The sequence below is a fragment of the Eutrigla gurnardus genome, assembly GCF_963514095.1.
Source record: "Eutrigla gurnardus genome assembly, chromosome: 9".
Classification (NCBI taxonomy): domain Eukaryota; kingdom Metazoa; phylum Chordata; class Actinopteri; order Perciformes; family Triglidae; genus Eutrigla; species Eutrigla gurnardus.
Genome location: NC_139923.1, coordinates 7,347,624 through 7,367,866, shown reverse-complemented (window position 1 = coordinate 7,367,866; position 20,243 = coordinate 7,347,624). Strand labels below are relative to the sequence as shown.

The 20,243-nt window shown below is 41.9% G+C and overlaps 2 protein-coding genes across 2 annotated transcripts; both read left to right on the top strand.

Moving 5' to 3' along the window:
* Window positions 1–1,594: 1,594 nt before the first annotated feature.
* LOC311018814 (uncharacterized protein) lies at window positions 1,595–6,990 on the top strand (the record flags this gene model as incomplete). Its single annotated transcript, XM_084017883.1, has 9 exons — window positions 1,595–1,692; window positions 1,990–2,173; window positions 2,265–2,395; window positions 2,758–2,941; window positions 3,024–3,589; window positions 4,408–4,531; window positions 4,725–4,799; window positions 5,707–5,859; window positions 6,559–6,990. The coding sequence occupies 9 exons, from the start codon at window positions 1,595–1,597 to the stop codon at window positions 6,760–6,762; spliced, it is 1,719 nt and encodes a 572-aa protein (XP_083874009.1). The 3' UTR covers window positions 6,763–6,990.
* Window positions 6,991–13,895: 6,905 nt separating this feature from the next.
* Window positions 13,896–16,432, top strand: LOC311018531 (uncharacterized protein). Its single transcript, XM_084017536.1, has 4 exons — window positions 13,896–14,155; window positions 14,438–14,684; window positions 15,039–15,176; window positions 15,914–16,432. Exons 1-4 carry the CDS (start codon window positions 13,992–13,994, stop codon window positions 16,181–16,183), a joined length of 819 nt encoding a protein of 272 aa, XP_083873662.1. The 5' UTR covers window positions 13,896–13,991; the 3' UTR covers window positions 16,184–16,432.
* The last annotated feature ends 3,811 nt before the right edge of the window (window positions 16,433–20,243 follow it).

The following is a 20,243-nucleotide window of genomic DNA, read 5'->3' as shown; positions in this document are numbered from 1 at the left end:
TTTTTTGGATGGATTAAAAAAGCCTACATAACGTCGTTGAATAGGTTTCACATTTCTGAAGTTGGCTACTTTAATTATATTTTAATACTCAGACTTTTGAACTTTTATTTACATTCTTTCATTTTATTTTGTAATACTTTTTTCTTGTGTCTTATTATCTCTATTATTATGCACCAAATCCCTGTGACCCTAAATACAGGATAAGCGGTAGAAGATGGATGGATGGATGGATGGATGGATGGATGGATTATGCACCAAATACCCAGGTACATTTGCTGTATGTGAAAACCTACTTGGCAATAAACCTGATTCTGTTTTCATGACCATTTGAAGATGGTATTATGTGTCATTTTTCAACATAAATCTGACTACATAGAACAATATATGAAACAATATGCAGTGGTGCATGTATTGATGCATTTTTTTGAGCCATCATGATATCACTTGTGAGCAGCAGAAACCCAGGTCTGTAAAACAAGTAGAAACAAGTTGGGTGTGGTGCAGTTTTAGCATCATCAGGTATGTTCACATTACTGTGATACTGTTCAGAAATGAACTCAGATGATTTATGTAGACTTTGAATTGATCTTCAAATCATATGCAATCTGCAGTTTATGTTTGGACAGATTACAGTGAGTGAAAGCTGTTATTTCAAACGTGTTCCTTAGAGCTTAACTTTTTTCTGGGCGATATTTGTATCTGACTTCATAAAGCCTGTGAGGGAATTCCTTAGTTGTAAATCACTGAATTATTTTTAATGCTATGTTATATAACATCTTGCTCTATTTAGATTGACTTGATTTGTGACTAAAACATTAATTTCTATAGCAAAGCCTTAATTATAACTATAAGCAAACATGAAAACATCTGTAGTACATATAAAAACTATGTTTTTCTTATTACAAGGACTGTGTAGCCTATCATTTATATTATTTTTTTATTGTGGTATTTATTTAATGTTTACTTCTATATGGAGGATCATTCAATAAGCCTAATTTGCAATACAGGTCCCTATTCTGCCCTTTCAAAAAAATTAACAATTAAAAAAAAATCACAAAGAATACAGGCATCTTGTTTTGTGAAACATTGTATTGATTTTCTTGTGGAAAGAGTGAGAGTTAAAATGAATGTAGTCTGATAGAATAATCAGAGGAAGTTATCAAACAACACATATGATGTGCATACAGAGTAAATTGAATGCATTATTGTTAGTTAATATAATTTAACAGAAGGTTATGAAAACAAAATCAGGAATCATTTGAATGTAATGTTCATTTCTCATCATCAGATTAAAGTTGATCTGTTACTCAGAGCTTGAGTTTCCAGACTTAATCTGTTTTGTTTGTACCTCCAGCAGAAGATAAACTTCCACAACTGAGCCTCCAACTCCATCAAACCTCCACTTTATTTCACGTTTGATGCTTCATTGCTGTAGTTTTCCCAGCATGCTTCATGCCTGGAATCCCCTGGTGACGGCGTCAACAAATAATAGCAACACACGTCTCAGTAGTTAATAGGAAACACTTGCTTGTGTAAATCAGAGGGGGCGAGTTGGGTCTGCTCTCCACCAATCACATCGTCCGTGTCCCCCTTGATGATTGTCCCGCTGTCCATTATCTCTCATCTTCAGCACTCATCCACCTGCAGAAATACTCACCGTGCTTTTCTGAAGCAGCTCGTATTCACACTCAGGTAAGATTTAATTAAGATGCAACTTCAACCTCATTCCTGTAAGCTAAATGTTCTGCTACTCACCGCTATGTGGCAGTGCTTATTTTGGTTTGTGTTATCATCATTCATTTGATCTGTAGAGATATTATTTTCTTGCACAAGAGACGAGAAGCAGATGAATTCATCCTAAAATGGTACTTCCGCTTGTTTCCTCGGTTTGTTTTGGTTCTTGTGTTTTGCTGTCAAACACTGAGCACACAGGGGATTTCAAACCGGCAGCTTCTTCTTTGTTTTCTCTTCTGTTTTTTTCACCCCAAGGGGCTCGGTCTTCCTGGAGATGGCAAAACCGCCTCACAAACTCCATGACAACATTACCCAAAGGCGGGCCGCCCCGTTGCCACGCGTCAAGTGTGGAGTACAGCTGACACTGGAGGCCATGTCACCTGAGACCGGATCTAGTCCCACAACCACAGCAGAGGAGCCAAGCCTCCCAGTACAACAGGTGACGGCCTACAGATACAGACAGTGTGACATATGAAGGGTTTCATGATTGAGCAGGGTGCTTATTTGATTTTTTATTTTTTTTTAAATAGATCTGCAGAACTGGATTCTGTGAGACGGAAACAGAATCCCACTGGTCCTGCAACAGAAAGACCGGAGTCTGTCCCTCATCTGAGAAACAACATCCTGGAAAAGATGTAGCAGCTTTATTGAAGAGGATAAGGTAAAATGACACAAGAGGGGAGCATATTAATTTCACATTTAGGGCTTGGATGGATTAGTGAATGGGTCGACTGAGCACAGGCCCAGGAGGTCTTAAAATGTCCCTTAAAGAGACACATGACAAACAGAAAGAGACTCAAAATGACCACAAAGAGACACAAAACAGGAGTTTTGATACCAAGTCATACTGAGAATATCGCTACCAATATCCTTTCTGCACTAATCCCACTGAATAGTTGTGCAGGACACCAGTGTGGTGCTAACTAACGGGGGTTTACCCACAAAAATACATCATCCCTGCAGCACTCTGTTGTCTATATCTGCTAAATAAATCCACCAGCAAGCCTTCATTTATTTCCACAGGATACACCCTGAGGCCCAAAGGATTCTGGGCAACTCCTGCATACCTGTCGTGAGCTTGGAGCTTCTGAACTTCCGGTCTGTGTGCTTATCCTCCCTGCAGCCTGTGGTTTCTCTGGTGCGCCTGCCGTGCCAAACGCGAGCCGAGCCCCGCAGCGACGCCGCCGGTTTGGATCGGCCCCAACAGGTCCAGAGATGAAGGTCAACACACTGAACTTGCACCCAACACGGCAAGCTCTTTTTTAAATCCCTTTTATCTCTTTCTGCAGAACGGATTCAGTCAAGACGAGGTGAACGTTTTAGAGGTGGGAGAGGTGTCGCCTCAGTCTGATCTCAGCCAGCCAGAACCGACACAGACCTCCTGGACCGAACCCTGCAGTCCTGACAGCTGCCCCTCCGAAGAACCAGAGCCGGTCTCCGGATATGACCGTGACTCTAATCCAGATCAGCCGTACATCCTGTTCGATGGCCCATCTGATGAGTGGGACCCGGATGGGAAAAGTGATTTAGATACATTTTATTTGGACCCGGATCCGGAGCAGACCGTGGTGATTGAATTGGATCCAGAACTGGAAGCCGATGAGGGAGGATCCCTGGAGCTGGAGGATGAAGCCGAAATGACATGTGAGTTCGTGCAAACGGACGACGGTGATGATCATAGATTCGAGCTTTGCTGCTCACAGGAGGAGCCTGGACCTGGATCAGGGGCCGAGGGGATGGAGAGTGAGGATTTCTGTGCTGTGTGTCTGAATGGAGGAGATCTGCTCTGCTGCGACCGCTGCCCCAAAGTTTATCACTTGGCCTGTCACATCCCTGCACTCACCAGCTTCCCACTGTAAGTGCAGCATGGGAACACAACACAAACACACTATGTTCACAATCAATGCACTCACTGTGACTTCGGCGATGATTCCCAAATCCTTTGGGACTCTTTAGTAAAGCAGTGTTTACTGCATTGTGAGCAGTTCAACCAAAGATAGGGGATCGGTTCTAGAGGCTTGAAGATGGAACTATTACTAATCTATTATTATACTAACAAATATAAGAAAAAGGTCAGAAAACAAACAATGTATGCAGCAGATATGTTTGATTTCATGACTCTTTGAGGGGTTTTTGAATCACACATAGCAAGCAATTTAGGTCCTTCTTGTTAAAGGAGACTGGACATGTAGAGAGGAGGAGGATGGGAATTGAACCACTGACCTGATATCGCATGTCTTTCATTACTTGCCGTCACGCCTGAACTTTAGCCACCAAAGATGTTTGATAAAGCTGGGGTCGATACGCCACATTCTGAAAATATCCAACTGAAAGACCCAGCCCCGTTCTGCCAGCTCTTTGTGGGATTTTTATTTTTGTTTATTTTTGTCCATCACACATGAGACAGTATTGTAGGTCAAACCTACAAAGATAAAAGGGGGTGATACGTTTATTATTTTCATCATGTTCTTTGGAGCCGACATCACTGAGCGTGCTTGGGGACGTGTTTTGTTTATTCACTCAACACACACAATTTTATTATCATTTTGTCGTTAAGGAATATGTCATTTTCCACATTAATAATGCTAAAAAGGGAGAAATAATGCCATATTTAAAAAATACAAAGATGCATCACTCCGTATGACTATAAAGAAAGTCCTGTGTGTCCTACAGAGGAGACTGGGCGTGTACGTCGTGCAGATCGGACCAGGAGCCCTCGGAGACCTACGACGGTGAGGACAAGCCCTCCTGTGGGGGGGTCCAGGCTCCATACACCCTGTCCAACGTGGACCAGAGGGTGAGCTGCAGGGTCTGACCAGTTTTAACCTCATCACATGTGAAGTGTTCATTTCTACAGCTATAAAATACATTCAGTGTACCGATAGTTATGTTATCATGCTATCAATGGTGGTGTAAATAGTGCATGATGGGATGTTTGATGGTGACTGTGTGTGTGTGTGTGTGTGTGTGTGTGTGTGTTTCCTGTGCAGAGGTGTGAGAAGCTGACTCTGCTGTTGTACTGTAACACGCTCAGCGCGCCGTTCCACGAACCCGTCAGCTCCCTGGTCAGTCCAACAGATTCACATTCATATATGACAACACTGAATAGCAAATATATGTCATAATGATGAAATGATAGCCTTATTTAAAGGAGCAGTGTGTAGCATCCTACTGAATAGCCCTCCACTCACCCCTCCCTTTCCAAGCGTGTAGGAGAACTATGCTTCCAGGCAAAGAACAAAAGGCCATTTATGCCAATAGATCCCCCTTAATCACGCAGACTGTTCCTTTAAGAAAGTCAGACATTATAATTTATATACACTGTTGCCCATAAAGTTGGAATGTCTTGTTTTCAGAGACAATCCTCTGTTTATTCCAATTTAAATGCATCAGTAGTCACTTTTGAGCAGGTGCAATGATTACACAGGTGAAATGAATTCATGCACATTTGTTTGGCTTTATAACAGACAAGATATTTGCAAATTATTCCAACTTTATGGGTGACCCTGTATATATACTGTATATAAACACATATTGCGTCCATCCCATAAGGATGACACCACACAAGTTAACTAGCAAAAATACATAACAAAGATGTGCGGTAACACATCCACATTACATGTCTATAAATAACATTTCACATGTTATACAACGGACATAACTACATCTACTTTTAAACCTTCAGTTTAAAGTTTCAAGTTTTATGTTGCAAACACCAGAGTCATCTACTTTGTCATTCCAGTAAATGTGTTTTTCATTCTGAGTACAACAACTCAAATGGGACAACTTAATTAATATAGCAACAAAGAGGAGAACTAAACAGCTGGCCTCATCATAAACTCTGAGTGACGGCAGTCTGTACTGCTTAAGTAGAGAAAATGTTCCACTTACCTTTCATAACAATCCTTCATGTTGAAATGAAAACAAACTCAACAAACACAATGATCTAATCTCTCTGTGAATGTGCTCCAGGCCCGAAACTACTACCAGATCATCAAGAGGCCCATCGACCTGTCGGTGATCCGCAGGAAACTGGACAAGAGCAACACTCTGCACTACTTCACCGCCGAGCAGTTCGTCCATGACGTCCTGCTGATGTTCAAGAACTGCGCTACGTTCAATTATGTCAGTGGATTTCCCGTCTTGAGCTAATTTCTAGTGAAACTGAATTATTTCTGCACTGTGACCTGTATAATAACTTCCACATGTAGCAGGGAACTTCAAGTAGTGGCTGCCAGTCAGGTCGTGTCCAACTGCCAGTTCATGTTAAATCTCACACGATGAGAATTTCTTCAAATTTGGCAAAAAAAAACACTTGCACTTAAGGTCGAACCGATTAAAACTTGGTGGTCAAAGGTCACTGTGACCTCACAAAACATGTTTTTGGCCATAATTTAGTGATTTAAGCTGATTATTTCATACAGTATCTAACAGGATAAAGTGATGACATTTTGGACAGACACGGATGTAAACTGTTAAACGGTTGGAGGAGGCGTCTGCTAATCAGCACTAAACGTAAAGTTAGTGCTGATGGGAATGTCATCACACTTGCAGGTATTTGATTGTTTGAACTAAAATCCATCCATCCATCCATTGTCTACCGCTTATCCTGTATTCAGGGTCACAGGGGGGCTGGAGCCAATCCCAGATATTGAACTAAAATATTTTTAGATATTTTAATTTGATGGTGGCGCCAGATATGGATGGTAAAGTATGGGGACCTGTAATAAGTCAACAGTGTCTGTATGAATCAAATCTAAAACTATATTTATATATAAATAAAACTGCCTCTGATTTTGACACACATGTCCTTGTGCTGTGCAGCCGGACTCAGAGGTGGCCCAGGCCGGCCGAAGCCTGGAGCTGTTTTTCTTGAGCAAACTGAAGGAGATTTTCCCCGAGCGGACGTTCCCGTCGGCCAGCCAGGACCCAACAGACCGAGCTCGCCGCCGCTGGCTCTGCAGGAAGAGGAGGGAGAATCACAAGAAGAAGAGATACGTGTTCAGTGGGAAGAAATTTTACCTGTAACTAGTTTGAACATGCAGAGTTGTATGCTGTTATTTTACCGTTTGCTACCTGCTGCAGGCCATCTCACTGCAGCAGGTAGCTACTGGATATGGAATCAGTCTTCCTGCTTGTACATCAGGTGCATGGCCATTCACATTATATGATAATATTGATTTCCAATAATCATTTTTAAAAAGATGTGTGATCCCCAAACCTGGCTGCCTCCCTCAAAACAAAAACACATGTAACGTTAGGAATAAAAATGTCATTAAAAGAGAAACAGAACAGATGCATTTGGTGAGTGAAGTTCACACACGATTGAACTAAAACTGGAGGTTAAAGGATGTTGAGAGAAATACTTGAAAATAACAATTAAGGAGCACTAAATCTTTTTTCTTTAGTGGTTATGTCAACATCTTGTTTTCAACAAGGTTTTGAGGTTTTAGTTTTGTGCTCCTCCAGGCTGTTAACACCACCACCACCACCACCAGGGGGCGTGTATGTCTCTAAGACCACAGTCAAAGACTATTTTTTGTGCTCACGTTTTTCCATTGAAATGATTCTTATCTCGGTTACTAATTCTGTTTCCACTCTCCCTGCTGGTTGGTGCTCAAAAGATTTTGAGATCATCAGGATTTTAATTCAGTTTGATTTGGTCCTTCATTTTCTCTTACTTTTTTTTTATAAGTACCCCAGTGTTGTGTTTTTAGACAAGACTGATGAAAATCTTTCTGAAATGAAACCCTTGATGCTTCTGATCAGTCAAAAGAAAATGCATATCATATCTAAGAAATAATGCCCTTAAAAACACACTTTCCTCACTTTTCAGGCATCTTCAGCGCTGCATTTAACATGCTCTGTAGAAATAAGGACATGTGGAAGTTTTCCAGGCCTACAGCCTGAATTGCTCAAAAATAATACGGTGAAATGTAAATGACTCAGACAGCAAAACGCACAATGAGTTGGATATGTGCTCCATCAAAGCAGATTTCCTTACTGGCGTCACCTCATGAGCCGCTGATGATCAACTCCATCATGCTGTCGGGCCGTAATGACTCAGTGACCTCCATGACATCATGCAGAGTGATGTCATTAAAACACCGTGAAGGCTTTGGTAAAATGCTTCATGTCATGAACCGAATGTCTTGTTGTGACTGGGATCCGGTGGGGGAGCTTCACAGAGAGACAGAAACATGCAGGCGGCTGGTTTTATCCGGGGTCCTGAAGCTGCTTTGTTATGTTGTTTTATCCTGTTACTAACATTTACTCGAGGACAACCTGGACTTTGGTATTTCCATGTTATCTTATATGCAGCCTGGTTTAACTGACACACAATTAAGCTCCCTTTAGCTCCAGGCGTGTGATGTAAAATCCACACGGGGTGCAAAGGAAGGGGAGGTGAGCGGGTCAAACAAACACAGGACTTTAAAGCAGGAGACCCGTGTCCTGGAGTGTTTCAGAGTTACGTTAGCGATATTAGAGCCGTGTTTTCCCGACTCATGTGACGTGTTCAAGCCCAACCGCGATGTTGCCTTCGTGGTTTTGTTTTGACAAGGTTAACCACGTGTTAACGGCGACTGTGTGCTGTGTTTTAGAAAGTGCTGCCAAAGGGCAAAGCCTCACTGTGTGTTGCAAGGATTTACTTTTACTTTTTAACCCCGCTAAATGTATTTGACAGTCAGTTTGTGATACAAGATGTAAAGTGACTGATGTTGCCATAACAACAAAAGACAGAAGCACTTCACCCTCTATAAAGAGTTTACAAGCATTTGTTAACGGCTTTATTATCAAATCATATAGTAGACCATTTAAAGCCACCGATAATGTTGTTGCCAGATTGTGAAAAATCCCCCATCACCAAACTTGCTTTGTCTTATAGCTCTTTAATTTATTTATAACTATTTATTTATTTATGAAATAAATATGAATGATGTACAAACATGGTTGATTGACAAACTGATCACAAAGTTGTGTAGAATAACATTAAATATGTCACGCTAACATGAACGATATCTCGTTAAAATGTTTGAAGATTCTCATTAAAGACACTTTTCATGTTATAATGTGAGACGCAGAGCGCTCAGATGGGGGTGAATAGGCCGGAGTTTATTGCACAAAGGTAAGCAGTTCAATGGAGCAGTGGATGCAGGCAGGATAGAGGGGGGATAATAGAATAGAATAGAATAGAATAGAGAAGAGATAATACAGATACCAAACAGGAGGAGGCAACACACACACACACACACACACACACTGCACCACACCACAGACAAGCTGTTTTAGACCATGACATCTAGTTTTAGACAATCTGAAATTAGCAAATATTCCTTTTCTTTGGCGGTGAAATCTCTAGGATCCTCACATTTTGGTCAGATTCATTCAAGAAGGATGTTTTTCTTTTCTTTCCTGTTTTATTTGGATTGCCTCTAAATAAATCCACTGACTAATGTCTGCTGTCTGTATTAATCCTGATGTGGATTCACTGACTCCTCGGTGGTCTGCTCACCGTGCCTGGTTGCTGTCACTGTCTTGATTGCCGTTTTCAATTTTTCAGCTCTTAAACATGAAACATCCTTTTTTCCAAAGTGTGTCAGAACTTATTGTCCTTCTAATATTCAACACAGAGTAGTTTGTCAAACAAGGAAGTGCAATCGAGGCCAAGAGCTCAGACTTTCATCCACTTTGTGCCAAAATGCTCTCCATGATCCAATGAAAGATTTCAAATGGACAAAAATCTGCTGCAATCACTGATAAAAGCCTGAAACACTTTGATCTGCGTGAACATCCGCTGGGATCTGAAAAGTGTCAGCCACTGAATGAAGACTTACAGAGAGAGATGAGAGGGAGCTTTCTGGCGGCCAGCAGCCCCGCGGCTAACGTTCAGATAAAATGGGGGGAAATTGACCATGAGATGTTTTCAAAGAGAGGTTTATTCCCCTCTTGTGTCTTTTTAAACCCATTATATTTAGTCCAGTAAGCCTCATGTGCATGTCTGTCCTCTTTCTTCTTTTTATTTTTCCCTCTGTGTTGTAATGTTTAATTTAAGAACTTCCAAAGTCGCAGTGGTCTTCTCTGAGATAAGACCTACATCTAATGTTTAGACCAAACTCAGGAGCATGCATTAGCCACGACAAGACACCCGATATTATTCATTCGTCATGTTGGAGTCGTTGTTTTAGATGTGTACCTCCTCTACGAAGCGGCCCAGGAAGAGGACTCTGACTCATTGCCACACTCACAGTGTTGATAAGTTATCACATTAAAGCCCCATCTACCTGAATGATCATGTCTCACAGTGGGATAAGTGTCTTTGGACATTGTCAAGAGCAGATCTGATACTGGAAATGATATACCACCTTTCAGTTTTATGACCAAAGGTGATCTCAGCAAGTTTTCTCAATAAAAGATGTATTTCAGCTTATTTCTTTTGACTGCTTCTCTGCGTGAATGCTCTGGGATACATCACACAAAAGACGATAACGTTGCACATCACTTTTCTTATTTAACTTGAGAATCTTCTTGCACCACGGATGCAGATTTGGAGGCCTTTAAAGCCATAAACCTCAAAATAGAATAAGCTCAAAGACCAGCGACACACCATCAGTCATTTCCACGTCATAACTTCAACATCTCTGCTGTGGAAAAAAACCCTCCTCTGATGCCCAATTTTGGGAAGCAAACTTGAGGGGAGAAGAGAATGAGAAGAAGAGAACGAAGGGTGCCGTCTTTGGGTCGGACAGCCTGCACTTCATCAATCTGGCCCGTCACCGACGACGGTAACGTGTTCAAGATGTTCGTGTGAATTTGTGAAGGGGAACGAATGACTAGGACTGAGCCAACAGGCCTGGGATAGTAAAGGACCATCATCAGCTCTGGATTTAAAAGGTGTCGTTTAAAACATGAAAGTCACATTTACTCAGATTTCTTGGAACAATTACAGAGTGAGACCTCCACCAGGAACGATCTATTGCTGCCATCTCGAGTCAGTGTTGTTTCTGTGAAACTGGCTGAAGATTAAGACCACGTTTTCCATAAATCCCGTCATTTCCTGTCACAAAATCAAAGGATTGGCTTTCTTGAAAAAGATAAATCATTTTTGTTTATGTATTGACTCCTTCCATCATCCTTCTATGAGCTGCTGGAAACACTGCTGTTTTTACACAAGTGTCAAATATGTCTCTGAAAACTTTGAGGTGATAGGCAGCGCAGTAACAGAATCTTGATTCATATTTGATCAGTTTGATCTGAATTCGCAGGCTGATTGACTCCTGCGTTCGGGTCTCCTCGGCTCTGATTCTTGATTCACTTCAAACGTTCTACAGTAAAGGTTCTGCAGGTGTATTTGTTAAAAAAAGCACAAGCCATTACACGTTTCAAGACGTGCTAAACCAGTATCCGTTCTTCTCAGTTTCTATTCACATGAATAACTGAAAGCCTGATTGCAAAATATGAAATGTGTGTGCGTGTGTATATGTGTGTGCACAGGGCACAACAGGAAGTGTTCTCTCCACTCATTCGAATAATATGTGAAAATTCACTCTCCAGAACAGTGACAAATAAAAGAACGTGTGCTTGCTTTCAAGTAAAAATCATGTGTTAGACGTGTTAAAAAATCCAAACACGTCCTTCCATCGACAACCGATTTCAGGGTCGGCTGGAGCCGATCCTAGCTGTCATTGGACGAAGGCAGTGTACACCTGGACAGGTAACCAGTCTATCACAGGGAGACATGTAGAGACAGACAGGTAACCAGTCTATCACAGGGAGACATGTAGAGACAGACAGGTAACCAGTCTATCACAGGGCTGACATGTAGAGACAGACAGGTAACCAGTCTATCACAGGGCTGACATGTAGAGACAGACAGGTAACCAGTCTATCACAGGGCTGACATGTAGAGACAGACAGGTAACCAGTCTATCACAGGGCTGACATGTAGAGACAGACAGGTAACCAGTCTATCACAGGGAGACATGTAGAGACAGACAGGTAACCAGTCTATCACAGGGAGACATGTAGAGACAGACAGGTAACCAGTCTATCACAGGGCTGACATGTAGAGACAGACAGGTAACCAGTCTATCACAGGGCTGACATGTAGAGACAGACAGGTAACCAGTCTATCACAGGGAGACATGTAGAGACAGACAGGTAACCAGTCTATCACAGGGCTGACATGTAGAGACAGACAGGTAACCAGTCTATCACAGGGCTGACATGTAGAGACAGACAGGTAACCAGTCTATCACAGGGCTGACATGTAGAGACAGACAGGTAACCAGTCTATCACAGGGCTGACATGTAGAGACAGACAGGTAACCAGTCTATCACAGGGAGACATGTAGAGACAGACAGGTAACCAGTCTATCACAGGGAGACATGTAGAGACAGACAGGTAACCAGTCTATCACAGGGAGACATGTAGAGACAGACAGGTAACCAGTCTATCACAGGGCTGACATGTAGAGACAGACAGGTAACCAGTCTATCACAGGGCTGACATGTAGAGACAGACAGGTAACCAGTCTATCACAGGGCTGACATGTAGAGACAGACAGGTAACCAGTCTATCACAGGGCTGACATGTAGAGACAGACAGGTAACCAGTCTATCACAGGGAGACATGTAGAGACAGACAGGTAACCAGTCTATCACAGGGCTGACATGTAGAGACAGACAGGTAACCAGTCTATCACAGGGCTGACATGTAGAGACAGACAGGTAACCAGTCTATCACAGGGAGACATGTAGAGACAGACAGGTAACCAGTCTATCACAGGGAGACATGTAGAGACAGACAGGTAACCAGTCTATCACAGGGAGACATGTAGAGACAGACAGGTAACCAGTCTATCACAGGGCTGACATGTAGAGACAGACAGGTAACCAGTCTATCACAGGGCTGACATGTAGAGACAGACAGGTAACCAGTCTATCACAGGGCTGACATGTAGAGACAGACAGGTAACCAGTCTATCACAGGGCTGACATGTAGAGACAGACAGGTAACCAGTCTATCACAGGGCTGACATGTAGAGACAGACAGGTAACCAGTCTATCACAGGAAGACATGTAGAGACAGACAGGTAACCAGTCTATCACAGGGAGACATGTAGAGACAGACAGGTAACCAGTCTATCACAGGGCTGACATGTAGAGACAGACAGGTAACCAGTCTATCACAGGGCTGACATGTAGAGACAGACAGGTAACCAGTCTATCACAGGGAGACATGTAGAGACAGACAGGTAACCAGTCTATCACAGGGAGACATGTAGAGACAGACAGGTAACCAGTCTATCACAGGGCTGACATGTAGAGACAGACAGGTAACCAGTCTATCACAGGGCCGACATGTAGAGACAGACAGGTAACCAGTCTATCACAGGGCTGACATGTAGAGACAGACAGGTAACCAGTCTATCACAGGGCTGACATGTAGGCTATAGAAGCTGGAACCTGGAGAGAACCCACACTGACACAGGGAGAACATGCAAACTCCACACAGAAGAAACCCTAACCCAAACCGGGACTCAAATCCGGGCCTCTCTTGCTACAGCACCAGCCCTGTATGAATGTACATATACATTTAAAATAAATAAAAGGTACAAACCCCCCTTTGGGAGCTGCTGGTGGCACCTTCTGAATTTTTGGACATGTGATAGAAAGTTCTTCAAAGTGCATAAATATGGCCTCCGGGATGAAGTATAAGTGGGTTTTTACCACTGTACCATGTTGCCCTTTGTTGCTGTCAAAAGAAACATGATGGACTTGCAACACTTAATGCCCGTTTATGTAAAACTAAAGGTGTCTGTTGATCATCATCAAACCAAAAGGCGACAATTCCTATGAACCTGTTTGTTCTGAAGAGAGGTTTGTAAAGTGATTTCAAGGTGAATTGTAAGGGACAAAGTCCACGGCCCTCATTCTGTGTGAACTCAGTGGAAGAAAATTTTTAAACAAGTTCTGCCCCTCAAATTCTCTGGAAGGACAGCTGAAGCGGTGCCAGAGGGGCGCGGCAGACCTGTTCTGTTTCCTTCCTGGATTTGACGTAACCCTGAATTATTGCACAACTAAAATTCCCTGGAGCTACTGCTATCAATGTGATAAAGTGAGGAGGTGTTGGCTTATATGATCTATAAATATGAGCTTTCCTTCCTCAGTCGATATTGCATTTCTAAGTTAGGCAACCAAGTTCCTTTCAACGAAGACAGTTTGTTACTTTTTTAATACTATTACCAACTGCAAAGATGATTGATAGAGACGTTGCACTTGAGGCTCTGGGTACACTCTGCAATGCAAGTGTAGCATCTATTAAAAAAACACCAGCACAAACTTTCAGAGCTGCAGGAGCACCACAGCAGCTGTTCATCAAGAGTTTCATCCAGACCGTCTCGGATGCCGATGAAACCAGGTAATTATCTAAATTTTCCTTATTGAGAATTGTCTTTTTGTTGCACCCCATATATGTTAAATGTTAAAGAAGATATTTGTGAAAATGGCACTATTATATATTAAACATATTTTATTCTACAAAAGGGATCAGGCACCGTGTAAATATGTTTTCCAATTTGCAGAAGGTGTTGTGAATGGCAATGATATGTTGTGGTTTCTTTCTTTTGACAAATGTACTTATTGTAAGTCCGTCTCCATATAGAGACCAGTAATGGTTTTCCTCTCTCATTGAACATTACAGCGAGGCCTCAAAAACCAACTTCTTGCGCGTCCGAAGTTGCTTGCAAAGCGGTGATTGTGCAGGAGGTTTTGGTCAAGTGAACCAGGAGGAACCTGACACAAAAAATCCGGCTCGCTTCATTGATGATGATGAATTCTTTGACCCCAAATTCGACTATGATTTCACCGGGCTGAAAGACACGGAGACGTTCTACAGAGGCGGAGAAGTGTATGAACGCCCGTGTGGCTGGACGCGTTTTGCCCTGAGGGTAAATATGCTTTTGTTTTATCTGATTTTAAAAGCACAGAGTGGAAGCATGCAACGCCCACTCACTTCACAGGGTCAGATACGAACTTCAGATCTTTGTGGCGCACAAACAATGAATATCATATTTCCTGTTTTCCAGCATTTTACTTTCATTTTCTTCTGCAGTGTTAAGGACATCCGACTGGAGTATTCGAGCCACCGGCTCTTTTTCTCTATGCACCAAATTCTAAAATTCACATGAGACATTCACAATTTGCTTTTGGTTTGCTGATTTTATGGAAATTCATTAACAGAAAAAAAGAAGACGGAAACCGACAAAAATGTCTGATGTCCTGATGTATATATTTGGTCTTAGATCCTGGATGATTATGAGGACAATCGCTGGCTGGGAACCCAATACCGCAGCACACAGTCGTGTCCAGGGGAGTGGCCTGTGTCCTACCACGGGACGTCAAAGGGAGGGGCTGAAGGCATTATCGAAGGACACTACAAGGTTTGATGGTTCAGGCGTATATATGAATTATTATTATTAATATGGTAAATGTTACGTAGAATGTAAAACCTTCACAACTGCATTAATGAGACCTGATAATGGTCCATCACATAGGCGTGTACTATGAGATATTTGTATTTTGGTGGAAAATAACAACCAAATTTGTAAGATCGTCAATCTCTAGTGTGGCTATAAGTCAAGCACCTGCCTGCGGACCACCATGTGACCTCATTTAACAGCCAATGGCAATGAATTACCCTTTATATAATTAAGTGACGTCTCTCATCTCTCATACCAGGATGTAACGTTACTCTCACTAACAACACGCTCATTTTTGTGCTTCCTGGCTCATCAAAAGAGTTGCTGGGTAAAAGTAGGTTAGCTTGCTATGCTAACGTCCATGTTGGTGACGTACATTGTGCGACACAAGAGATGAAGCAAAACTAAATGACACTGTATCTGTTATTCATGGCACAAAACATATTTGTCTCTCACTGTTGACGACTGTAAGTATTTTCCAAAACAAGATCCCATGGGGAAGACCGAGTGGGACGTCTCCATTGATTTTAAATTGACAGCTTGAAAACATCAAATTACCTCCTGTCTTTGTTTATAGTAATTTTACAAAGAAAAAAAATATTTGCAAAACATAAAAAAGAGTCTAAATCCAGAATATCCACAATAATCCACAATATACTGCCAACATTGAAAGTTCTAATTCTTTCTTGTTTTAACAGCCCGGCCCAGGTGATCGTTATGGTCGGGGGATTTATTCTACCCCCTACATTGCTGAGGCGCTCTGGTACGCCAAAGTATTCACCTCCAAGAAGACAGGCAAGAAGTACAATGTGATTCTGCAGAACCGCATCAACCCCGAGTACAGGGAGAAGCACTATTCTGAGAAGTACTGGCTGGTTCGCATCCCCAAAGGAACATCAAAGGAAGAAGAGCAGAGGATGGTGGAGAGGGCCATCCGTCCTTATGGCCTTCTTCTGAAAGAGGTCTAACAGAGAAAGGCCACTTGAAAACTCAAGGAGTCATCACTTGTTGGTTTCCTTTGCTCTATGTCGTAAAGCCAGCGTGTCGTCTTTGGAGCAACTGTGTCTTTAGTCGTCTCCAAAATACTCTCTGATGTAATCAAATGTAACGATGTCTCATTTGCAGATACAGAGGAAATTTTCCTGCACTGATTTTTTCCCTTCCTTTCTTCCAATTTCAATAAGCATGAAAAGACGTAATAAATAGAATTCAACAGATGCGTTGTCAATGTCTCTCCATACCAAAGAGAACACAATGAATAAATGCTGTCATTGCTTTTCTATTTGGCATATCGTTTCGTTTCATATAGAGTGAAATAAATAAAATAACGGTTAATTTCACTGTTTTCTGACAAAAAGTAACAATTTCAAACCTCTGTACACCCCCCTGTATTTAGAAGAAATGGTTTGGTCCTCTTTTCAAATGCAGCGCATCCAGTGCCACTATTGAGGGAGTAAGAAGGGAAGATCGAATCATGTTTAAACTATAAAAATCAGGCTTTCAAAAGTGAAAAGAGAGCAAAGAAAAGAAAGATAGAGAAGTTAAAGGCCAACAGTATGTCATACATTTCTCAACCAAAAAGGTGAGTGTAGTTGATGAGTGGTGTTGTTATTTACCTTCTGATCAGTGGCGTCAATTCAGCCAAAGCTAAGGTATGGCAAGGTTACTAGTCACATGACTTAACTACAGTATCAATCAATAAAGATGCCCAGCAAATAATCATAACAAAAGTGACAAGTCTGCTATGTAGCTTATCTGTGTGGTTAGTAAAATTTGAACTTTTTCAAATGCAGTCTCACTCACATTCCGCTAACATAACTATGGACACAAACACTTAACTACGCACGTTAATCAATCAATTCAGTCAAATGCGCCGTTACGCATCCAGTGGCAGGGTTAGAGAGCAGTAATAGCCTTTCTGACAAACACAATTTCACTCATTCTGTTCACTTCATTCACTATGTAATTGCAATAATATCACGTGAACATACCAGGTCAACTTAAAACTTGCAAAAAAATGCAAAGAGGAGAGGGAGGGAGGGAGGGAGGGAGAAGAGGGTGCTGAGTGGCTAACAGCCTTGTTAACAGCCTGAATCCCGCCTTCACTACCTGGTTCTCCTCCCTCCCCTGCTGGGGCAACATTGGACCCATCACCTTCCTTTTTTTTTTATAAAAAAGATTCTAAAGTTATCTGCTTCCTTTTCATTTGCGTTAATTAGCTTAGCAAAACAAAAACGCGATAACAATAATGACCCAGCTCTGACCTCCGTCGTCTCGTCAGGGGGGGCTGGGAGATACCACATTTCAAGATATGGAGGGGGGATACAAGTGTTGGGAAAGATAATATCTAGAGAAATCGATTGTGTTGTTCTGATTTTCACTTGTAGTTAATTTATATGTATTAAGTAATAGATTAATCAATACAAATTGACACAGAGTAATTCCATAAATTTATAAAAGAAAAACGAATATTTACATTTTCCCCTGGAGCCAAGGTGTGGCAGCTGCCATACCTTGCCATACCCAATTGACGCCCCTGCTTCTGATGACCGCTAATTCAAGGATAATTCACCAAGCTAAAATTCAGAGTTTTTGTATTTCACTCCTCTTTTAGCTGACATTAAAGGAGTCATAACCTGGTTTTATACGTATCCAGCCCCCCTTGGATCGCTTTGGATCAATTCGTAAAACTTATTAGAAAAAAAAAAAAAAATTTTAATCAAACATTGAGCTTGTTCTGACCCTTTTTCGTACCGCGATTTTATCACGCGAGATTACGCGCGAGGTTTTGACTGGTCCGGATGTGCATTGTATAATATGTAATGAGGCGCGCGTTGATTCGCCGCAGGAAGGACAGAGCCGGGGGGGCTTGCCTGCATGCAGACTCCAAAACATAATGGCGGCGCTTCGGCGATTTCAGGTAGCGGACGGGGCGGGGTTGGGTGGTGAAAGAGGGGTGGGCTTATGCAAGTAGCCGCCACGGTGACGTCACCGAAGGCGCAGAATCAAAATCTCGTGCTTTAGGAATGCACACCCTTGTGTGCTATTCCTGTTCGGAAAAAGAGCAGAAGCGAAAAAACGGCGCCACTTTCAAACTCCAGCCTTTCAGGCAAGTTTCAACTGAGGTCAAACACAGATATGCATGTTTTAACAAGAGAAATTGCGATTTCCTGGTGATGACTCCTTTAAGTCAATGCAGGTAAACCTTTAGCAACTATTCATACTAAATAAATTGTCCCTGTCCACTGATGCCAGGATTAGATGCATCTTCAGGCTCGGCAGCTTTGCCCCCCCATATTGAGCTTTACTCCCAGTCCCATCTGAAGAAGGAGGTGAGGTGACAAACATGGCCCAGCCCACCATAGCATATCTGAAGGGAGACTCTGGATTTTTTTTTTTTAAATGAGACATCAGGGTTTCCCCCAGTGTATTTCAGCCATGGAGGGCCGTCATGCCTGAAATACACCTCCGCCGTGGCAAGCACGTAGGGGAAAAAAAAGCTGCACGTCTACCTAGCGCCACCCGCGAAACTGTTTGTATGAGCGCGAGAGACAGAAGGAGATAGAAGAAAGTGCGGACAGGGCTTGTTAACATCGATATGATATGAGTTTTTTGTTTTTTTTAATAAAATGGTCTGAAACGACGCGCAGGTGAGGTGAGACAAGACATGAGTGTTTTCTCACGGCTCAGTATACGTTAATATACTGCTAATAAAAACGGAACACTTCCTATATGTGCAGTGCAGCTTCACATTAAGAGCATGTAACTGGCTTAAGGTGAGTTGACTTTTATATTATACTACACAGGACGTAGCACTTTACACAGACTGCAGTTCACATACCAGCCCTGTTTAGTTTACACTAAATATTCATTCTAACTGTATTGTTTAGTTTACACAGAACAGATTTTTTAAATTCCTTCATGCTGACTTGGCTATACTATTCAACATTTTAATCAAAGCGAGAAAAACGAATTGGGAATCGTTTTGATTCATTTCTACTTCAGTTTTGTTTACATTACTGCACCTGCTTGTTTCTAGTTGGTATGGGGTTTCATTTAAAAATCTGCTGCTTATTTTATTTTTTATTTGACGTATAAATTTATAAATTATATTCATGTCAATGAACAATTTATTTTAATTTAAAGAGTTATATTTATTTTCAGTTATGCATTGATGTTGAGATTTTTTTCATTTAAGAATTGAAAAAATAAAAATGTCATTTTCACCATCCTATAGAGAATTGTACTGTCTGCAGAATGTTGAACATTTGCACAGTGTCGTATTTTCACAGCTCAGTGTAAGTAAATATTGTAGGCCTTCAGTATTGGACCTCAAGATAATTGCAAGCTTGTATGAGTAGAGTTATTTAAAGGTATTTAAAGTTTAAATGGGTTGGTTGAGTTCTGTTACAGAAATGGCACTTGGTTGGCGTGGCTGGTGCCTGGTTGGGGGCCCAGTGTGACATCTTTTCATGGGGCCCAAAATCCCTGGCGGCGCCCCTGGCTGCATCCATGTCAGCACATCACGTTTGATGTGGTAATTTCACAGTAGGCATACACAGGTTCCAAGTCTGACTCATTCTCGCCCCCTACAGTGCAATTCGGCCAGGTATACAGCCCTGCTAAAAGGAAAGTGAAAGTCATCATAGCTTGCTTAGTATAGACCCAGCTCCCAACCCAACTTTGAGAATAGATTAACGGCAGTATTTTTTTTTATCGCCCGATAGGAGTCTCGCGTTAACGCAGAGATGAAGGAGAACCCGTGTTTAGTGCAGGAATCATGACAAAAAATGTCTGTAGCTCATGTTAATGTCTGGGCTGTGCAGTGTCTCTGCCTAACCCCCCCCCCCCCCACACACACACACACACACACACTTTTCATGACACACATACCAGGCGAGTGCATTTTCTGCGTAACGTAAATCATATTTTTTTTTCCATCATAGTTAGAGCCTTGATTATTTCCCCCCTGATCCCTTAACCCTTAAAGAACAGCTGTATAACATTTAGAAATCATTTCATAATTTT